The following is a 21263-nucleotide window of genomic DNA, read 5'->3' on the forward strand; positions in this document are numbered from 1 at the left end:
AGGGGGAGGGGGGAAACCCAGAGGATGGGCAAGGGGTATAGTGAGAGGGACAGAGGGAGAAAAAGGAGAGAGAGAGAAAGAATGTGTGTATATAAATAAATAACGGATGGGGTACGAGGGGGAGGTGGGGCATTAGCAGAAGTTAGAGAAGTCAATGTTCATGCCATCAGGTTGGAGGCTACCCAGACGGAATATAAGGTGTTGTTCCTCCATGTTCAAGGTTAATTTATTATCAAAGTACATATTACTTATCTACTGTCTTTCTCGCTGCTGGTGCTTAAGGCAGCAATGAAGGCCCTCCGTGTTCATTGCTGCTTCCATAACAATTTTCTTTTGACCAGTCAGGGTTGTGAGTCCTGAGCTGAACCCCCAAACCTGGAGGACAGGTAGACGCTCTCAGTCTGGCCTCTGCCTTTTGATCTGCTTGGCATGGGTGACCCTACGAAGAATCAAAGCACAAGGCCCTGACTCTAGCCAGCATGGCTCTTCAGGTCATTGAGGCACGCAAGCCTCCAAACCCTATGACGAGGTTAAGGTCCTCTTAGAGAAAAGTGCATATATGTCACCATATACATCCGTGAGATTTGTTTTCTTGCAGGCATACTCAGTAAATCCAAGAAACGTAATAGAATCGATGAAAGACTGCACCCAGCAAGATGGACAAACAACCAATGTAGAAAAGACACCAAACTGTGCAAATAGAAAAGAAAAAAAAAGAAATAATAATATAAACAAATAAATAAATAAATAAGCAATAAAAATCAGGAACATGAGATGAAGAGTCCTTGAAAGTGAGTCCATAGGTTATGGGAACAGTTCAGTGATGGAGCAAGTGAAGTTGAGTGAAATTATTTAAGTTCAAGTTTAATTGTCATTCAACCATACATGAACACAGCCAAACAAAACAGCAGTATTGTTATCCCCACTGGTTTCAGAGCCTGATGGTTGAGGGGTAATATCTGCTCCTGAAGCTGGTGGTGTGAGTCCTGAGGCTCCTGTACCTCCTTCCTGATGGCAGCAGCAAGAAGAGAGCACGACCCAGATGGTGGAGGTCCTTTACCCATGAAGGACCGAGCCGTATTTGCTACTTTTTGTGGGATTTTTCTACAAATCCTTTCAGAGTCCTTTTTATTCCATTACTTTTAATTAATATTTTGTATTTATGAAAATATTGCATGGTATTCTGCGGCTGCCTGAGCCTGTGATATGCAATGCATGTAGCACTTAATGGCCTATAAAATTAATTTTCAGTTTTGTTCCTTGACCACAAGGACAGTGGACTTAGTGGAATAGGGAAGATACAAGCCACTCTCTGCAGCCACAAAAGTGTGCTTCAGAGGGTGTATTGCCTCTCAGAACTAGGAATAAGGACATATCCATGAGACCGGAAAGCATTAGAATCCAGTGTCATGGTCCAATAATATAATTAGAATTAAGAAACGGGTTTAGCTGAGAGAGTTTAAGGAGCCAGGGTGTAAGTTAGCAAGCTGGAGAACAATGGTGGTAATGCCTGTATTTTGACCAGAAATGTTTGTAAATTGCAAGGGTGTCACACAGATAGGAGAGTTGTACTTGTGGCTCAAAGTGTAGTATGGAGGTAAGGTGTTTTGATTCAAGGGACTCTGGAACCAGTACTGGGGAAAGGAGCTGTTCTTTTGGACAGGCTCACTTGAATTTTGAAAGGCACATACGTTTGAATGCTGTTCCTAGACTTTAGTTCAGCATTCAACACAATCATTCCTCAGCACCTGATTGGAAAGCTGAAACTGCTGGGCTGGAACACCTCCCTCTGCAACTGGATCCTAGACTTCCTGACTGGGAGACCTCAGTCACTCCGGATTGGAAGCAGCTCTATAAGACCATCACACTGAGTACAGGCCCCCCCGCCCCGGGCTGTGTGCTCAGTCCACTGCTGTTCACTCTGCGGACCCACTGTGCTGCAACACACAGCTCAAACCACATCATCAAGTTCGCTGATGACACGATCATGGTGGGTCTCATCAGCATACAGAGAGGAGGTGCAGTGGCTAACAGACTGGTGCAGAGCCAACAACCTGTCTCTGAATGTGAACAAAACAAAAGAAATGGTTGTTGACTTCAGGAGAGCACGGAGCGACCACTCGCCGCTGAACATCGACGGCTCCTCTGTTGAGATCATGAAGAGCACCAAATTTCTTGGTGTTCACCTGGCAGAGAATCTCACCTGGTCCCTCAGCACCAGCTCCATAGCCAAGAAAGCCCAGCAGCGTCTCTACTTTCTGCCAAGGCTGAGAAAAGTCCGTCTCCCACCCCCAACCTCACCACGTTCTACAGAGGTTGTATCGAGAGCATCCTGAGCAGCTGCATCACTGCCTGGTTCAGGAATTGCACCGTCTCAGATCGCAAGACTCTGCAGCAGATAGTGAGGTCAGCTGAGAAGATCATCGGGGTCTCTCTTCCCGCTATTGCAGACATTTACACCACACGCTGCACCTGCAAAAGCTAACAGTATTGTGAAGGACCCCACGCACCCCTCATACAAACTCTTCTCCCTCCTGCCATCTGACAAAAGGTACCGAAGCATTCGGGCTCTCATGACCAGACCGTGCAACAGTTTCTTCCCTCAAGCCATCAGACTCCTCAATACTCAGAGTCTAGACTGACATCTACATCATTTATTATTATATTGTAAATAGTCATCCACTGTGTCTATTGTCTTGTTTATTAACTATTGTACTGCCCTGCACTGCTTTGTGCACTTTATCTAGTCCTGTGTAGGTCTGTAGTCTAGTGTTGCCTTGTGCTGTCTCACATAGTCTAGTGTAGTTTTGTGTTGTTTCATGTAGCACCATGGTCCTGGAGGAATGTTGTTTCATTTTTACTGTGTACTGTACCAGCAGCTTATGGTCGAAATGACAATAAACTTGACTTGAATTGTACTGGATAGCCTAGTAATTAAACGATCTTGTCCTGAAGTTTCTGGATGATGAGACCAAATATTCAATAATTTTTAATTAAGTTTTGTATAACCCTATTCTGTTATATTTTTATGGCTATTATTGACAACGGGAACTTCTGCAGAGGAGTTAGCAGTTCAGTAATCGAACATGTGACGGAAGTTTGTTTTGTACCATACTTTCTCCAAAACAAAACTTCTTTCAGGGCAATTTTTAAAAATGCATTAAAGAAGAAATCTCGCACAAATTGGGTGAGAAACCTATCACCAAACACTAAAATAAAACACTTGTTGAACATGCAGTTAATCCATTGCAGAGTAATATTGTCTCAGCATCTGTTAGGAACTTTATTTCTTTAAAATGCACTGTGATTTTTTTTCTCTGCACATTGGGTATATGACTGTTTTTTTATGGGTTCCTCTCTACATTGGGTATTTGGACTTTTTTATATGGGTTCTTTTAGGTTTCTTTGTTTTGTGGCTGCCTGTTAGCAGACAATGTCAAGGTTGTATAGTGAATACATACTTTGATAATAAATGTACTTTGAACTTTGCATTTTCATTCTTCCGGCATGCTTTTTGCAGTGCAAAACTCCTGCCAAATTATTGTCAAAAGGAGTGCAATATGTGAAGTTCTTCTGCAGTGAGAGTTTTAATATTACTGATTTGAAAAACGGCAGCTCCTCTTTACTCACAGAACACTCAACAATGTCGTGCAGCTAAACGGGGAAAACCAATGATGTTGTTACATGAACATCACAATGGTAGCATTGCAGTCAGCACGACAGTGTTACGGCTCGGGGCATTGCAGCGTTCGTACTTCAATTCCAGTGCCATTTGTGAAGAGTTTGTGTGTTATTCTGGTGAACCATGTCAGTCAATCGGTCATTGTGAATGTCCTGTGATTAGGCTAGAGTTAAGTAGGCGGGTTACTGGGCCGCACAGCTTGCTGGGCCACAACGGTCCACATTGTATCTCTAAATAAATAAGAAGGGGGCACCATGGCAGTGTAGCAGTTAGAACATAGAACAGTACAGCACAGTACAGGCCCTTCGGCCCACAATGTTATGCCGACCCGTAAACCCTGCCTCCCATATAACGCCCCCACCTTAAATTCCTCCATATACCTGTCTAGTAGTCTCTTAAATTTCACTAGTGTACCTGCCTCCATCACTGACTCAGGCAGTGTATTCCACGCACCAACTGAGTAAAAAACCTTCCTCTAATATCCCCCTTGAACTTCCCACCCCTTACCTTAAAGCTATGTCCTCTTGTATTGAGCAGTGGTGCCCTGGGGAAGAGGCACTGGCTATCCACTCTATCTATTCCTCTTAATTTCTTGTATACCTCTATCATGTCTCCTCTCATCCTCCTTCTCTCCAGAGAGTAAAGCCCTAGCTCTCTTAATCTCTGATCATAATGCATACTCTCTAAACCAGGCAGCATCCTGGTAAATCTCCTCTGTACCCTTTCCAGTGCTTCCACATCCTTCCTATAGTGAGGCGACCAGAACTGGACACAGTACTCCAAGTGTGGCCGAACCAGAGTTTTATAGAACTACATCATTACCCCGCGACTCTTAAACTCTATCCCTCGACTTATGAAAGCTAACACTCCATAAGCTTTCTTAACTACCCTATCCACCTGTGAGGCAACTTTCAGGGATCTGTGGACATGTACCCCCAGATCCCTCTGCTCCTCCACACTACCAAGTATCCGGCCATTTACTTTGTGCGATGCTATTGCAGTTCGGGCAGTCAGAGTTCTGAATTCAATTCTGGCATCCTCCATAAGATAGATAGATAGATATACTTTATTAATCCCGAGGGAAATTTGGGTTCATTACAGCCGCACCAACCAAGAATAGAGCCTAAATATAGCAATACAAAAAACCCCAACAATCAAACAACAAAATGCAAACTATGCCAGATGGAAAATAAGTCCAGGACCAGTCTATTGGCTCAGGGTGTCTGACCCTCCACGGGAGGAGCTGCCCGTTCGATGGCCACAGGCAGGAACGACCTCCCGTGCCGCCAAGTGTTGTATCACGGTGGAATGTGGCTGAAGTCCAACAGTAAAAAGTTCAATATCCAGTCTGCAAACATGTTCCTCGATCGTAATATGCCCCAGATTGCACCATCTGTTGTTAACCAGATCAGTAAGCACCCCATTCCTTTATGCTTACCGCTCTCGGTACACTTCCGGTCAGCCGGAACGGTATTACCCACCGAACTCCTCTTCTCCAAAGGTCTCCGTTGTCTCGACCTGGTCCTCTTTCCTCGACTTTGTGATCCCCCTCTGCATCCTCTGTGTGTTTTCCTCCGGATTTCAGCAGGGGTGTCCGCCGCTCTGCTTGCTAAACCGGTTGGTATTAGCTGGTCCGTGGAATACACAATGCGACCTTGCTTCTGTCCCGCATGTCGAGATGTAAAGAGGATGTGGGTTTCCTCTGGGTGCTTTGGTTTCTTCCCAGGGTCCAAAGATGTACTGGTTTTTAGGTTAAATGGTCATTGTAATGGGTAATCGTTAAGCAATTTTGAATAAAGAGGTGAGTTGCTGGGCAGCCGGGCTTGTTGGGCTGAAGGGGCTTGTTCCACACTGTATCTCCAGATAAATAAAATAAAATAGTATGTCTCATCTGCTGTTGTTACTCTTTGTGCAACTTTAAGAAGCAGTGTTAAAATAATGATCATTGGGGTCTCTCTCGCACCCATCAGATATATTTATGCAGGGCCCTTAGCATCCTATCCGTCCAACAATCTCTTTGACCCCCCTCCTCGTTATCAGGCAGGAAGTACCGAAGCATTAGGACACAAACTGTTAAGATGGGAAACAGCTTCTTCCCCCAGACTGTGCGACTACTCCACCCAGGTCTCATCACGTTTGAAGTGCCACTAGTGTTACACTGTCTACTTCCTAATTAGTATTGTACAGGCACTTCATGTGTTAGGTGTCTGCGCTAAATATACTGTGTTGTGCACCTTGCTCTGGAGAAACGTCGTCTCGTTTGGTGTTATAAATGTGTACGGGTGAATGACAATAAACTTGAACTTGTTTTAGGCCAAAAAAAGTGGCGTGGAGCATCTTTTCTGCTTTTGTGTATGTTTAGGATAATTCACATTAGACATTAAAATACCTTTGCCAAGTTGAAACAGAAGGTTTTAGACAAACGTTTAGAGTTACTTTCCTTCAGTCGTTCGATCCCTGTGAATTTTCTGTTGTAATTTTGCAGCATTCTGTTGGGTATAATAGATTTGGATGACAAAACATTATTGAATCCCACAGATTTGGATTACTTTTTCCATTGTAATTCTGTGGTTGTTAGATTGGATTGTAATGAGGTCGAGGACTCGAATTCTGGTGCTGCAGCATACATTGGCCACATCCTCAAATGGAAAGCTAGTCCACAATATCTTCTCAGTTTCATTATATCAATGTCAGCTGTTACTATCTTTTTCCAATTACTGTTCTCATGGTTAGTTAAAATTAGTGGTTATAAGTGATGTTTTAAGTTCTTTACCTGTTCGTTATTTCTCTTTTCCTGACTCTTGAAAGATTTGGGCATTGTTGGTATTCTCGGCCACTACACAGGTGCACATTCATGTTGCGACTAGACAGAAAGTGCCCTATCCACAAGATGCTTGAGGAACTCAGCAGACCAGGCAGCATCTATGGAAAAGAGTAAATGTCGACTGTTGTTCTTCTCCATAGATGCTGCCTGACCCGCAGAGTTCCTCCAGTATTTTGTGTGTGTTGCTTTGGATTTCCAGCATCTGCAGATTCTCTTGTGTTTGAGAAAGTGCACTATGACTAGAATGGTTATCACAGCCAGAATAGACTCCATCCTCAAGTTTGTCAGATTTTTTTTCCTTGGTTTCTTGCCCACATTGCTGTTCAGGATCTGGTAGCATGTGTGTATTTTCTTCAGAGTGCAATTTCGTAGACCTGGTCAAGCTCATAATAGTGCTGGAAGAGATCATTTGACCCATATAGTCCAACACCATGAATTTAGTGAGTGTAAAACTTAAAAATAAATAAAGTTACAGCTAAATTGTAAACGCAAACCTTTAGATTTTATCAAATTAAGTTTTATTTAGAGATACAGTGCAGAATAGGCCCTTCCGGACCTTCGAGCCACACCACCCAGCAACCCCTGATTTAATCCTAGACCAGATATTCCCAACCTGGGGTCCACGACCCTCTCGGTCAATGATAGGGGTCTATGGCATTTTAAAAAAAGGTTGGGAACCCCTGCCCTAGACTAATTAAGGAACAATTTACAATAATCAATTAACATACTAACCAGTACATCTTTAGACTGTGGAAGGAAATCAGAGGATCCAGAAAAAAACCCACACATTCCACGGGGAGGACGTACAGACTCCTTACAGATGACTTCAGAATTGAACTCTGAACTCCAATGCCCAAGTTGTAAAAATGTCGCAACTTCTAGCTTTATTTACAATGTTAGTTATTAGCAAGCAGCCCGCCACTTGTGGATTCAATGTCAGCTAGGAGTCTTATATTTTAAAAATATTTTTCAAGTTAGCAATACTAATAATAAAATATTTGATGGTATTTATTTACAACTGAATACAGTTTATATTCCATTAGTTGAGGATAGTGTTAGTGTGACTACACTGGACAACAAATTTTTTCGAAAGTTGTTGCTTCCTCAGAAATATTCTGTTTATGGTAGAACACATGAAGTTGAACGTAAATATAATTTCAGACTACTTGTATCATGTAGGAATTTGGAGAAACAAGAAATTAACTTTTATTGAATATAATGCAATTAATTGCATAACAGCGCTGCTGCTTTGCAATAGTTCAACTAAGCTAAAAATATTTTGTTGATGATTTTTGTTTGTACTCAGTGTCTGAGGCTTCTCGCTTAAATGTCCAACAATAATCAGCCAGCATTGATGGATTTCAGTTGCCCTGATACAGTTTCACCATGACCACAATGTCATGGTGAAACCTTTCATCATGCACGTCACTGACAGTGCCACGATTTGCAGGGAAGAGGTCTAATTGGTTTGTATGATTGAAGCATGTTGTCAACCATCTGCACATAGTTTGGTGCTCTGTAGTTGCCAAGAAAATTTTCAACAATGCCTTCCATGCAATTTTCTCCAGTCCCACTAGAAGTTCTTTGAATTGCTTGTCATTGATTACCTGTTTGATTTGTGGGCCAACAAAAATGCCTTCCTTAATCGTGGCATTAATTATTCTGACTTGAATTATGAATTGAAATAACAAATATAGGTATTTCCAAAAAAATGGTGCATGATTGGGACATTTCATGGTGATTTTCATGATCAGCACCCCAAAATCCATAAGGTACACTCAAAAGTATTCAGGAAACAAAATCTTTATTGTCCAGTGTTATCCAATGAAGCAAAAGATCTCTAGCAAGTGTATAATCAAATATTACAACAGAAAGTTAACATGTCCAACTTACAGAGAATTTGGCTTATAGATAGTTGTTGGGAACAGAACCCTCTTGTAACCTGGGCACTGCTTGTACTTCGTTTAGGGAGGCAGTCATAACTGAGGTACATTAGATTTGGTTAATGGTCAGGAACAGAAGGGTGTATTTGGTTTTCCAATGTTGGCTTTGAAAATGCCTAAAAAATGAAATGGTAGTTAGTTATTGAATATCATGCTTAATTCTGACTTTAGTAAGGCTTTCTCTCTCAGATTTTTAGTTATACACCAGGAGTGTCTCAAATGTTTCACGCTGAAATGCCCAGTACAATAGTGTGATCTTGGAAGTGTACCAACTACGACAATGACCTATCTAAGTGCTGGAGTGACCTTCAACTACTTCTGAAAAGTCCACTATTGTGTTCATGAGTGATCAATTTTTCCTCCAGTTTCTGCCACTCTAACTGGTTTCTTTAAGATAGTACTTCTCAAACCTTTGTTCAACTGACTCACTTTACCCAAATGGTTCACAAATATTACCCAATAGTAGGTTATCTGGTCTGCTGACCGTTGTGAGTGTTAAGGAGCAGAGATGGTGACCTATATTTTTAGCATTGTGGTCACAGTCTTGAAAACAAATGCTTTAAGATGCAGTTGTTATTCCCCCCCCGCCCCCACCCACACTGTTACTGCCATATCACTTCACCCACATGCCTTTAGAAGTAGTAACCTTGGGATTTCTTTAACACATTTTACAGATTCAAGTTGAAAACCGCAAGCAGAAAATTGTGAAATTGTTTGACGACCTACGAAATGCACCATCTGTGACAAATTTATGACCTTGTAGCTTATTTAGAAAGGAAAGTTGATGTATTTCATATATTCTTGAGGTCAATTTTTGTCTTATTTTGTGTAAAACTGAAAGAAAATGAATGCCAAGGTAGAAAGAAATTAGCATGGATGATATAAAGTTAGTAAGAACCTGTTTGTAGAATGACAAGGAAGTTACTACATGCAGGGATGCTGTTTGGTCAATCAGATCCATGCTGTTTTCTAACAAGAGAAATCCAGTGTTCTCCTTTCCTGTTGTCTCTTCATAACTTGATAACATTTTCCCCCCAATGCTATTTGAATACCGTGTTTAAGTCCGTCTCACAACCCATCTCCATTAGCACTACACCTCCAACACTAGTGTTTTCCAGATCATTTTGCAAAAAAAGTTTTAAGAAGGAGGGTCTCTGCCCAAAATGTTGACTGGATGCTGCCTGACCTGCTGAGTTCCTCCAGCACTTTTTTTTGTGTGTTGCTTTGGATTTAAAGCATCTGCAAGATTTCTTATGTTTAAGTTACTTTTGATGCTTTTGCCGTTCACCTTCATTCTTTGGTTCTTGGTAACAGGAAAAGTTTCTCTTTGTCTGAAGCCCTTTCAACCTACTTGTTCGTAGGAGAACTATTTTGCCTTTAGTCTACACACAAATCAAAGATCCTTATCCCTGGAATCATTCTAAATCCTTCTTGTTTTTCCTAAAACATGGTGCTAAGAAATGGATGCATCCTTCCAATTGAGGCCAAACCAATTTTTTTAACAAAGATTTGTCTTGATCTTGTCTCAAAATTTGTTTATTCTATGTTACAGTGGCAATGCCACATTTTATACAGATAAAAATTAGAAAGCTACTTAACAATGGTATCAACAACTATAATGAACAATAATCACCATACTTTTTTTTATTAGTTTATAGAGATTATATTGTAGATCTAATGAAATGATTTTCCCCACAACAGCAATATAAGGAACATAAACCTGTAAGTCTCTTGAAGTTACTTGCGTTGGTCTGCTGCTTGAAATTTGGTCACGTTTCAAAGCTACTGACTGGTGTCAAGGAGAGAATACTTTGGGTTTATGGCTAGGGCTCAATTATTTGGATTTGTGAACCGGTTGAGAAAATGTTAGTAGGATTTACTTTGTTTTCTTCCTTTTCATGGATTTCCATGTGGCACAAGAAGGGGCAAGAAGACTGAAGCAGTTTAACGGTGAAGGAGGCCCAATGTGGAGAGCTATAGTGACTGGACCTCCTGTACTTCAGGTTAGTTACCCATTTTCAGCTTTAAACAGAACCATCTACAGTGGGTGATGCCTCAGCAAGGGCTGCTGTGTGGTTTGTTCATTTTGTTCACTCGTACTGTACCTTGTGAGAATGTAATAACACTAATGCGATGTTGCTTGGAAAGTCACTTCCTCTGTAATAGACTGCTGCAGTGTAGAAAAGTGGCTACAATCCTGACTGAACAAAGATTTCACCTGTGTGGTGTAGTCACAGATACCTGAAATTGTGACATGGTAGTCATTTCAAGCTAGTCTTTTTAAAAAAATTACGGTTTTATAATTTAGAGTTAAAATGGAAGTTTCCACTGAGGTTGGGTGGGACTACAACCAGAGGTCAAGGGTTATGGATGAAAGGTGAAATGTTTAAGGGAAAACTTCTTCACTCTGAGGGTGGTGGGAGTGTGGAACGAGCTGCCACCACAGGTGGTGAATGTAGGCCCAATTTCAACACTCAAGAGAAATTTGAATAAGTACATGGATAGGAAGGGTATGGAGGGCTATGGTCCAGGTGCAGTTTGATGGGGCTAAGTACTTCATACAGTTTGGCATGGACTAGATGGGCTGAAGGGCCTGTTTTTGACTCTTGTTGTATTTTAGAGTAAGAATGAGTACAATCTATAGTGAAGATAGTTCTGCAGGTGTTAACAGAAAGATCCTGTTAGTATTCAAGTTGGAGAAGGCAGATAGAAACATAGATACATGTCACTTAAGTTCCTTGTCTGTGGTCATTTGTGCAATTCACTTAGAAATTGAAGTTGAAAAAGTAAAATAAGTTTAAAAAGCTGGATTTAACTGTACTTCTCTGGATTTACTGAATTGCAGATAACACCTCTTTGAAACTTGTTTTTCTCTGCAAGGTGGATCATTCGCAGGTGGAATAAATTACCTTCACCTTTGACTTTTATACAACCCAAATACTAATTGAAACATTTTTTTATGGATAGGGAAAAACAAAATAATTGGGCTAACAATTTTGAGTATAAAACCAATTAAAATCACGACAAGGGAACATGTTAAGAAAGTCTATTTAGGGGGAATGTGGTCAAGTAATATTTTGCTGATCGGTTAGTCACTGTAATTTGCTCTCTCTCCTATCTCATTTCCTGATTCCGTATTTATGGCTCCTTAGATGTGTGCCAGTAATTGCATCCTTGTTGATGCACACTCAGAGTACTGCAGTCAAGCACACAGCTTGTTTGTTTATTTGTTTATGTATTCTTAATCAAAGTTACAGCATGATAACAATCCTTCTGGCCCAACAAACCTGATTACACCCATGTGACCTATTTGCCCACAAATTCGTGTGTCTTTGGAATGTGGAAGGAAACTGGATCTGTTAGAATACTCTCAAACAGACCTCTTGTGCAAAGAAAAAGACCCCTTCATCTCTCAGTCCTGTTGTGGTCCTTGTACCTTTTTGTCTCGTTGCACTTCACCTTCTCTGAAACTAGTAGTATACTTTCATATCTTCTGCAAACTGCCTGTAAATGTCCATGCACAAGGAATTGGGAAACTACCCAAATTTTTTCCTGTTGTGTTAGCAGATCAGTCCGGGAGATCAGCTGCTAACTCTATTGGTCTTATTGCGGATGCTGAAGGCTTCCGGCATTTTCTGTTTTCATTTAGAATTGCAACATCCACAGTATCTGCTTGAGAAACATGGAGCTGACAAACCTGAAGTAAACATCCATCTCTGCGTTGGATTTTGGCTGGGCAAAGCACAAGTTCTGTATTCTCATTCTCATACAAGAGTCATTAAGCTGAAGAGCTGATGGCGTAATTGGCTGTTTTCCAATGTTTCGAGTTAAATTGTACAGAGTGTAATAGAGGTCAGCAATTTAAGAAACAGCAAAGCTAAAATTAATGAAAATGCTTGGTTAGAAGTCTGAATATAATACAGTTTACGGACAGACCCAGACTTGTTGTCTACTGAACGCTGATCTGAGACATGATAGAAGTGTTCAAAATCATTAGGGGTACAAGTAAGGTGGATGCCAGCTGCTACTTCAGAATTAATCCATCAACAAGGACTCAGGGCCATAGGTGGAGACTGGTTAACCGGAGATTTCAGACTCGCATCAGGAGGCTTTTCTTTACACGGCGGGTTGTGGACACATGCAACCCAGTTGTGTACCTGAGAAACTTTCAAATCTAAAAGCACACTATGTAAATAAGAATTTAGCAAGCTTTGTTGGGCCAAATGGCCTGTTCTTGTCAAAAATGTTTTAATCTTCTAATTGCGTTTTTCTCTGTAGATGACATCATGTCTTACTACAATGACGAGCCTCGATACACCATTGAACAAATTGATCTCCTCCAACGCCTGCGCCGATCAGGAATGACTAAACACGAAATAATTCATGCACTTGAAACAATGGAGCGGCTTGACCAGGAGCAAAGTGAAAAGTTTGTTAGGCGGCCTAACTACAGTAGTAACTATGGAAACAATGTTTCTGCATCCTCTTCGACGGCTTCTGCTGCTACACAGACTCAAAGTATTGCTCAATCTCCCTCGCCTAGCAATAGCTATGACACATCACCTCCACCCTACAATACAAGCCACACTGGACGGGAAAGCATAGCAAGTGAGAGACTTGTTGCCAGTGGGACACTATCTCCGCGGTACCAGAACAGTGGCAGTCAGAGGTCTTATAGTTTTGACACAGGAGATGATGATGCAGACTTGGAAGAGAAGGTGGAGGAGTACATGAGGTAATGTGGTTTAATAATTGTTGCAAATAATGACATAATCTCATAATACCCCAGATGCCAATAGATTGTGGATAGGGTTGTATCCATTGATCTTAGTCTGAGTTTTATTATTTCTTGGCTAGCCTATTTTAGAGGAATTGCAATGCAGAAAGAGGTGTTTCCATTTTAGGGAGAGAGAAAAGAAAAGGAGATGTCGTCCGCAGTGCGCCACTTGTTGGCCAGTGAAGGGGCAGCATTGATGGTGGCAGTGTATTAAGTGGAAGCCATGCCCAGCGTCGGCTTGTTTGCCAGCTGCAAGGAACCAGGTGGGGATGAGCTGTCTTAAATGGGGAGTGGGTTGGGGGGGGGGTACTTTGTGGAACAATAGGAGATAAATAAACTTTAAAAACAAGAGCATGTTTCTTTTTCCAGGAGAGACAGCAATGCAGTAAAAGAAGAAATCAAAGCGTTTTTAGCCAATCGGAGGATTTCTCAGGCTGTAGTTGGGCAAGTCACAGGTAAGACAGAAAGTGCTAATGAAATGAGTTATTTTTAAGAGTTTTGTATTAATTGTGATTATACTCCTCTGGAGATGGACTTAACGTTAAAATAAGTAAACTGCGTGTCGTGGGAGTGAGGTATTTTACCACATGTTAGTAGAATACTACTATACCGAGCATTACACTACATTAATAGAATACTATACTGAACATTAATAGAATACTATACTGAGCATTCTTATTTTTTTCCTTTTGCCAAAAAGATATAAGATAGTGTTATATTAGCATGGCTTCACAGAACATTTCCCCACCATTTTTTTTTCTCTCAGTAAATGAGGAAATCTTGTTTGTTGGGAAGCCTGTTAGAAGTTCAGATGGTTCAGTTTAATGTCACATAATGTATACAGTACACAGCCTGAAATTCTTACTCTTCACTGAGACATCCGCGAAACAAGAAACCCCAAAGAATGAATGATAGCAACTTCAGAAACCCAAAGCCCCTCTCCCCATTCCATGCACAAGCAGAACCATTGACCTTCCCCCTCCCCTCCACCCACTTGCATCTGCAGAAGCACCCCCCCCCATCCCCACCACCATGCAAGCAATAGCAAAAGCCCAAAAGAGACTTTGATCCAGGCTCCATCAAAACTACAGTCCATAACCCAGCACTTCGCTATCTCAGACAGGCTCCCTCTCACCAGAGAGGGGAAGAGAGGTTGCTCCTGCAACGCGAGTGAGAGGCTGGCTGCTTGCTGTTCTGATTTTACAAACCTCTGTATTGCTTCTGCAAGTGTCCCGACTCGGCGACCGACAATGCACTAATTGGTGATGTAGCTTTCCTCTGGCTATCCAGCTTCTCAACAAGACTCACTCAGGTGTAATGCCCTAACTGTCCCCGTACAAGATCCATTAAATGGTCCTTCCTGCTCTCCTTCCTCTGTTGATAATTATTTAATCTGTTCATATGTTCACATTTATTTGGTTATTGACATTTGGGCATGTGACCTTTCTGCTAATTGTTGATTAGAGTCATAGAAAAGTACAGCACAGGAATAGACCCCTTCGCCCTGTCTAGGTTGTGCCAAACCATTTAAAATGCCTACTCCCACTGACCTGCACTGGGACCACAGCCCTCCATACCCCTACTATCCATGTACTGTACCTATCTAAACTTTCTTAAACGTTGAAATTGAGCTCACATGCATCACTTGCACTGGCAGCTTGTTCCACACTCTCATGAACCTCTGAGTGAAGAAATTTCCCCTCATGTTCCCCTTAAACTTCTCACTTTTTACCCTTAACCCATGACCTCAAGTTGTAGTCCCACCCAACCTCACTGGAAAAAGCCTACTTGCATTTACCCTATCTATACCCCTCATAATTTTGTATACCTCTACCAAACCTCCCCTCAATCTTCTACGTTCCAAGGAATAAAGTCCTAATTACTCAGTCTTTCTTTATAACTCAGGTTCTCCAGTCTTGGCAACATCCTCGTAAATTTTCTTTGTACTCTTTCAAACTTATTTACATCCTTCCTGTCGGTAGGTGGCCAAAACTGCACACAATGCTCCAAATTAGACCTCACCAGTGTCTTATGCAATTTCAACATAACATCCCATCTCCTGTACGCAACATTTTGATTTATGAAGGCCAATACGCTAAAAGCATTTTTTACGACCCTATCTACCTGTGACACCACTTTAGATGAATTATGGACCTATATTCCCAGATCCCTTTGTTCCACCACACGCACAGTCCCCTACCGTTCACTGTGTACCGTTCACTAGATGTTTGTACTATTGTCGTGTAAATTGTTGGAATCTATTGTGTTGTCTTATGGTATTCTCCTGTATTTTATGTTTGGCACCAAACCACAATTGATTCTGACGTTTCACATACTGGCAATAAAATGATTCTGACTCTGATAACTCTGATACAGCTTGGATTTCTAAGAGTTCCTCCTTACTTTCACATCATGATCACCTTCTGCTTCTTCCCAGCCCATTGCATTCACTGTCTTTCCTGTTCCTCTTCACCTCCCTTTGCCCTATTATTTTATAGTGCTCCTGGCACTTTTCCCTTGTTTACTACACTGAACTCATAGTTTTGGGGATTCCCAAGATTATTACAAATCTGGGTTTAAAAAATGCAGCAAAATAATTGCGGTAGATATTGGTTACAAGTTTAAAAGGTCTGGGTGGCAACTTTGGAAAAAGTAATAGTGTGACAATTTTTCAGCATTAACCCAAGTTGTTTGGAATCCTAAGCTTTTAATAATTTGGGACATGAGTGAGTTATTGACTGATGAGATATAATTTACACTGAAAAACTTGCCAAAGACTAAAACAACACACGCAAAGTGATGGAGGAACAGCAGGTCAGGCAGCATCTATGGAAATGAAAGCATTGCTCCTCCACTCTGAGGGTGGCCTCACCTTGGCACAAGAGGAGGCCGTGGACCGACGTGTCGGAACAGGAACGGCAATTTGAATTAAAATGTTTGACCACCGAGAAGCTCCACCTTTGGCAGATGGAGCAGAGATGCTCGATGAAATGGACCCCAATTTATGACGGATCTCACTAATGTAAATGAGACTGCATCAGGAGCATCGGACACAATAGACCACCCCGGCAGATCCACAGGTGAAGTGTTGCCTCACCTGGAAAGACTGTTTGGGGCCCTGAAAAGAGGTTGGGGAGAAGGTGAATGGACAAGGGAATTACAGAGGAAGTAATCCCTGTGGAAAGCGATTGGGGGTGGGGAGGTAAAGATATGTTTGGTGGTAGGATCCCTTTGGAGATGGCGGAAGTTGCAGAGAGTGACATGTTGGATGCAGAGGCTCGTGGGGTGGTAAGTAAGGACAAGAGGGACTAAAACTTTGATTTTGCTCTTGTACATAAAGACAGAAACACAAGAGGTTCTGCAGATGTTGGAAATCCAGAGCGACAGACAAAAAATGCTGGAGGAACTCAGCAGGTCTGGTAGCATCTATGGAGAGAAATAAGCAGTTGAAGCTTTTGCCCGAGACCCTTCATCAGGACACATAGTTGCTGCCTAACCTGCTGACTTCCTCCAGAATTTTTGTGTGTTGAACAGAAATAATAAGTATTTATTTCAAAATCTCTAATAATTGTGTTTTTCTTTTGCAGGTATTAGCCAAAGTTATATATCTCAGTGGCTATTGCAGCAGGGTCTTGATATGAGTGAACCCAAGAAGAGGGCATTTTATCGGTGGTATCTTCTAGAAAAAAATAGTCCAGGTGGGTTATATTCAGATTTATTATCCTCTGGATTTGTTGCTGTAATGGTTAAGTAATGTAAAAGAGAATCAGTGAGATTTTCCCAATTTTTTTCTTTTTGGGCTTCAAATACAAGAAATGAGATGATACAGTGTCAGGTGGGATTTTAGAGTAGGGATGAGGATATGAAGAAGCTTCAAAGGATACATATAAGATGGACAAATATGAAAGAATATGGCAGGAGGAGTAAAATGTAGAATAAAAGTAAGAAAAATCTTTTTGAACAATGAGAAACTGGGCAAAGTTGATGCTTAAAGTTCAAAGTAAACTGTGCCATGGTCAATCCAGGAAGGGGGAAAGCTAAAATATATAAACTAATTAAACCAAAGTTCTGAGTAAATTTACTATCAAAGTGCATGTATGTCACCATATGCAACCATCAGATACATTTTCTTGCGGGCATGCTCAATAAATCCAAGAAACATAATAGAATCAATGGAAGGCAGCACCCAACACGATGGACAAACAACTGATGTTCAAAAGGCAACAAACTGCAAATACAAAAAAAAGAATAATGATAATAAATAAATAAGCAATAAATATTGAGAATATGAGCTGAAGAGTCCTTGAAAGTCCGTAGGTTGTGGGAACTTCCATGATGGGGCGAGTGAAGTTATCTCCTTTGGTTCAGGAGCCTGATGCTTGAGGGGTAATATCTGCTTCTGAACCTGGTGGTGAGGGTCCTGAGGCTCCTGTACTTTCTGTGGAGATTAGATTTGCTTGTATTCAATTCATTGAAGCAATCAGAGGATTTGTGTACAGTACTAAAGAAATCTGTGCAGTTACGTAGGATGGGTGTATTAGTCACTGGAAATCTGTGTCCGTCTTATTCTGCTTATCTAAATATCGGGGCTTTCAATGGAGGGAAATCAGTGAAGATTCCCTAGATTGGTTCCAGGGAATGAGTTTGCTATATGAGGATAGATTGGGGCAAGCAGGCTTGTATTCAATGAGGAAACTTCATTGGGTGAGAGGGTGGGAAACTGGAAATTGGGACAGAGAATGGTAAATCTTGGAATTCCTTATCCTGGAGAGCTTTGGAGACTCAATAACTGAGTTTATTCCAAATGGGTTTCTGAACATGAAGGGAAGTGAGCAAACTGGGAATAATGCAGGAAAGTGGCAGTGATATAGATCAGCCACAAACCTGTCGAAGGGAAAAATGCTTCCGTTTCTTCTTTTCCTATCATAACTAATTAATAGACTGGAAGAATAAATGAACTTGTGCTCATTTGAGAACTAAATTTAGAAAATTACCAAACAGAAGGAGAGCATTTGACCCACTGTGTCTGTACCAGTTGAAAGAGCAGTCCTCTTTCACAGCACCAGGGCAGTAAGTAGCCCTTGAGAGTCACAACTTTTCAGCTGTACACCACAACAGTTGGATGAAGCTTTCTGACTCTACTGCCTGTCTTGGCAGTAATTTTCAGATTCCTCCTGCCTCTGAGTGAAGATACTATTCATTTCCCCTCTAATCTTCTCACTGACAACAGTTAAGGCCGGGTTATCGAGCAGCTGGTGTGCTTCTGTGACAGAGCCAATATCAGGGTAATGCTATGAGAACTTCTAGGCCAGGGGTTCCCAACCTGAGGTCCACGGAACCCTTGCTTAATGGTATGGCATGGGAAGCCCTGCTCTAGGCTGTCATTGAGGATCATGGCAGAAATTCTGACCCAACTTTGGGACAATACTGATGGATCTCCTGGGCTGAAATTGGGACAATGCTGATAGAGCTGTTGGACCACCGGTGGAATAGCCGGATATAGCTAGAAGCTGGGTATTAACTTTCCCATTAATACTAGACAGCCTAGGGATGATATTGATGTTCTTTTCTAATATAGACTTGACTTCTTCCCTTGCTTTAACAATTCTGCGCTCTATGTTGGAGGAAAATACTTGCATTAAATTGTTAAGGAACATGAGAATAACGCAACTAGTATCTAAATTCCAACAGGGAAGGATTGGAGAATTGGAGTTATTTCTGACTCCTCGTCCTTCAAGCTGCTTTATTTTGACTGCAGATGTGCAGAAGTAACCCATATACTGTATGTGTAGCACTGGATTCAAGGCCCCCTGGTGGTCAGTGTTCCCCTCAGACTATTAGAACACAGTAACAGAGAGCAAAACTTAGAATAGCCGTATCCAGCTAAAGATCATGTTGTCTTCCATTACAATACAAATACATGTAAACATAATCATATCATGCTTCATAGTGTAAGATGGTATTTTAATAGATAAAAGAAAACTGTCAGAGACAAACATTTCATCAATAACTAGTTTCTCTATAACGCAAACACGAGGAAATCTGCAGATGCTGGAATTTCAAGCAACACACATCAAAATTGCTGGTGAACACAGCAGGCCGGGCAGCATCTCTAGGAAGAGGTACAGTCGACGTTTCGGGCCGAGACCCTTCGTCAGGACTGACTGAAAGGTCTCGGCCCGAAACATCAACTGTACCTCTTCCTAGAGATGCTGCCTGGCCTGCTGCGTTCACCAGCAATTTTGATGTGTGTTGCTTGTTTCTCTATAACCATAGTTTATTAGAATCTGAATCAGCATCAAAATCATGGGCTTATTGTCCATTCATAACTCTGATGGGGGAGGGGAAGAAGCTGTTCCCGAAACATTAAGTATGTGTTGTCAGGCTCCTGTACCTCCTCCTTAATGGTAGCAATGAGAAAAGGGTGATGGGGGTATGGCCTTTTGAAGATGTCCTGGATGCTGGGTAGTGCCCATGATGGAGCTGACTGAGTTTACAACTTTCTGCAGCTTTTCTGAATCTGTGCAGTGGCCCCTCCGTACCAGACGATGAAGCAACCAGTTAGAATGCTCCCCATGGTATATCTGTAGAAACTAGCGAGTGTCTTTGTTAACGTACCAAATCTCCTCCAACTCCTAACAGAATGTAGCCGTTGTCATGTCTTCTTTGTAACTGCATCAATATATTGGGCCCAGGATAGATCTTCAGAGATGTTGATGCCCAGTAACCTGAAACTGCTCACTCTTTCCACTCCTACTCCCTCAATTAGGACGTGTGTGCTCCTTCAACTTCCCCTTCCTGAAGACCACAATTAATTCCTTGATCTTACTGACGTTGAGTGCAAGGTTATGGCTGTGACACCACTCAACCAGCTGATATATCTCGTTCCTGTCCACCTCCTCGTCAACATCTGAAATACTGCTAAAAATAACTGTGCCATCGGCAAATTTATAGGTGGCGTTTGAGACATGCCTAGTCACACAGTCGTAGGTATAGAGAGAATAGATAGTTATGCTTTACATCTTCCTCTGTGGCAGGGTTTCCACGGACCCTTTGCTTAATAGTATTGGTCCATGGCATTAAAAGAAAGCTGGGAACCCCTCCTTTTTGTGCTTTGTCGATTTTCCCTATTATATAGAACTCAATTATTTTCTGTCATTAGGACAATGTTTGAAATAATTTAACAAAATCAACATAAATATAACCCTCCATCAAAGCTGTTTCTTTTTCTCCACTAAGGTGCTACTTTAAGTATGAGGCCAGTTTCAACCACAACAACAGAAGATCCTGAGTGGCGATCAAACGTCAGTCCAGTGACTGGAAACTTTCGTCTCAGAAGAGGAAGTAGATTTACCTGGCGCAAAGAGTGCCTGTCTGTCATGGAAAGGTTGGTAGGAGGAAGGGCAGTAGTTATTTTGGATTTGTTTTCCTATAGTTGGATGAAGAGTAATAAGTTTCCAACTGCTGGCCAGCAAGCCATGTCATAGTCATAGTCATACTTTTACATAGTCATCCCTTGGGAAATTGGTTTTCGTTACAGTTGCACCATAAATAATAAATAGTAATAAAACTGTAAATAGTTAAATAGTAATATGTAAATTATGCCAGGAAATAAGTCCAGGACCAGCCTAGTGGCTCAGGGTGTCTGACCCTCCAAGGGAGGAGTTGTAAAGTTTGATGGCCACAGGCAGGAATGACTTCCTATGACGCTCTGTGCTGCATCTCGGTGGAATGAGTCTCTGGCTGAATGTACTCCTGTGCCCACCCAGTACATTATGTAGTGGATGGGAGACATTGACCAAGATGGCATGCAACTTGGACAGCATCCTCTTTTCAGACACCACCGTCAGAGAGTCCAGTTCCATCCCCACAACATCACTGGCCTTATGAATGAGTTTGTTGATTCTGTTGGTGTCTGCTACCCTCAGCCTGCTGCCCCAGCAGTGTAAGGTGATAAAGGTTGGTTGTGTTTACGGATTTTCATAAGAAGAGCAAAAGATGAATGATATTAATGGGTTTGCTCCATTTATGGTATTG

The 21263-nt window shown here is 41.6% G+C and overlaps 1 protein-coding gene across 6 annotated transcripts in view; it reads left to right on the forward strand.

Annotated features, from left to right (window-relative positions):
- Positions 1 to 21263, forward strand: part of LOC134338189 (homeobox-containing protein 1-like) — a 73903-nt gene that overhangs the window by 13826 nt on the left and 38814 nt on the right. For all 6 annotated transcript variants that reach the window (XR_010016164.1, XM_063033831.1, XM_063033832.1 and 3 more), the window contains exons 2-6: positions 10370 to 10452; positions 12728 to 13184; positions 13596 to 13681; positions 16814 to 16924; positions 20466 to 20613. Coding sequence is in view for 5 of the 6 variants with exons in the window: in XM_063033831.1 (XP_062889901.1) it covers positions 12736 to 13184; positions 13596 to 13681; positions 16814 to 16924; positions 20466 to 20613 (794 nt within the window). In the remaining variant the exon portion in view is untranslated. The remainder of the gene's footprint in view (positions 1 to 10369; positions 10453 to 12727; positions 13185 to 13595; positions 13682 to 16813; positions 16925 to 20465; positions 20614 to 21263) is intronic.

This window comes from Mobula hypostoma, chromosome 26, assembly GCF_963921235.1.
Source record: "Mobula hypostoma chromosome 26, sMobHyp1.1, whole genome shotgun sequence".
NCBI classification, from domain to species: Eukaryota; Metazoa; Chordata; class Chondrichthyes; order Myliobatiformes; family Myliobatidae; genus Mobula; species Mobula hypostoma.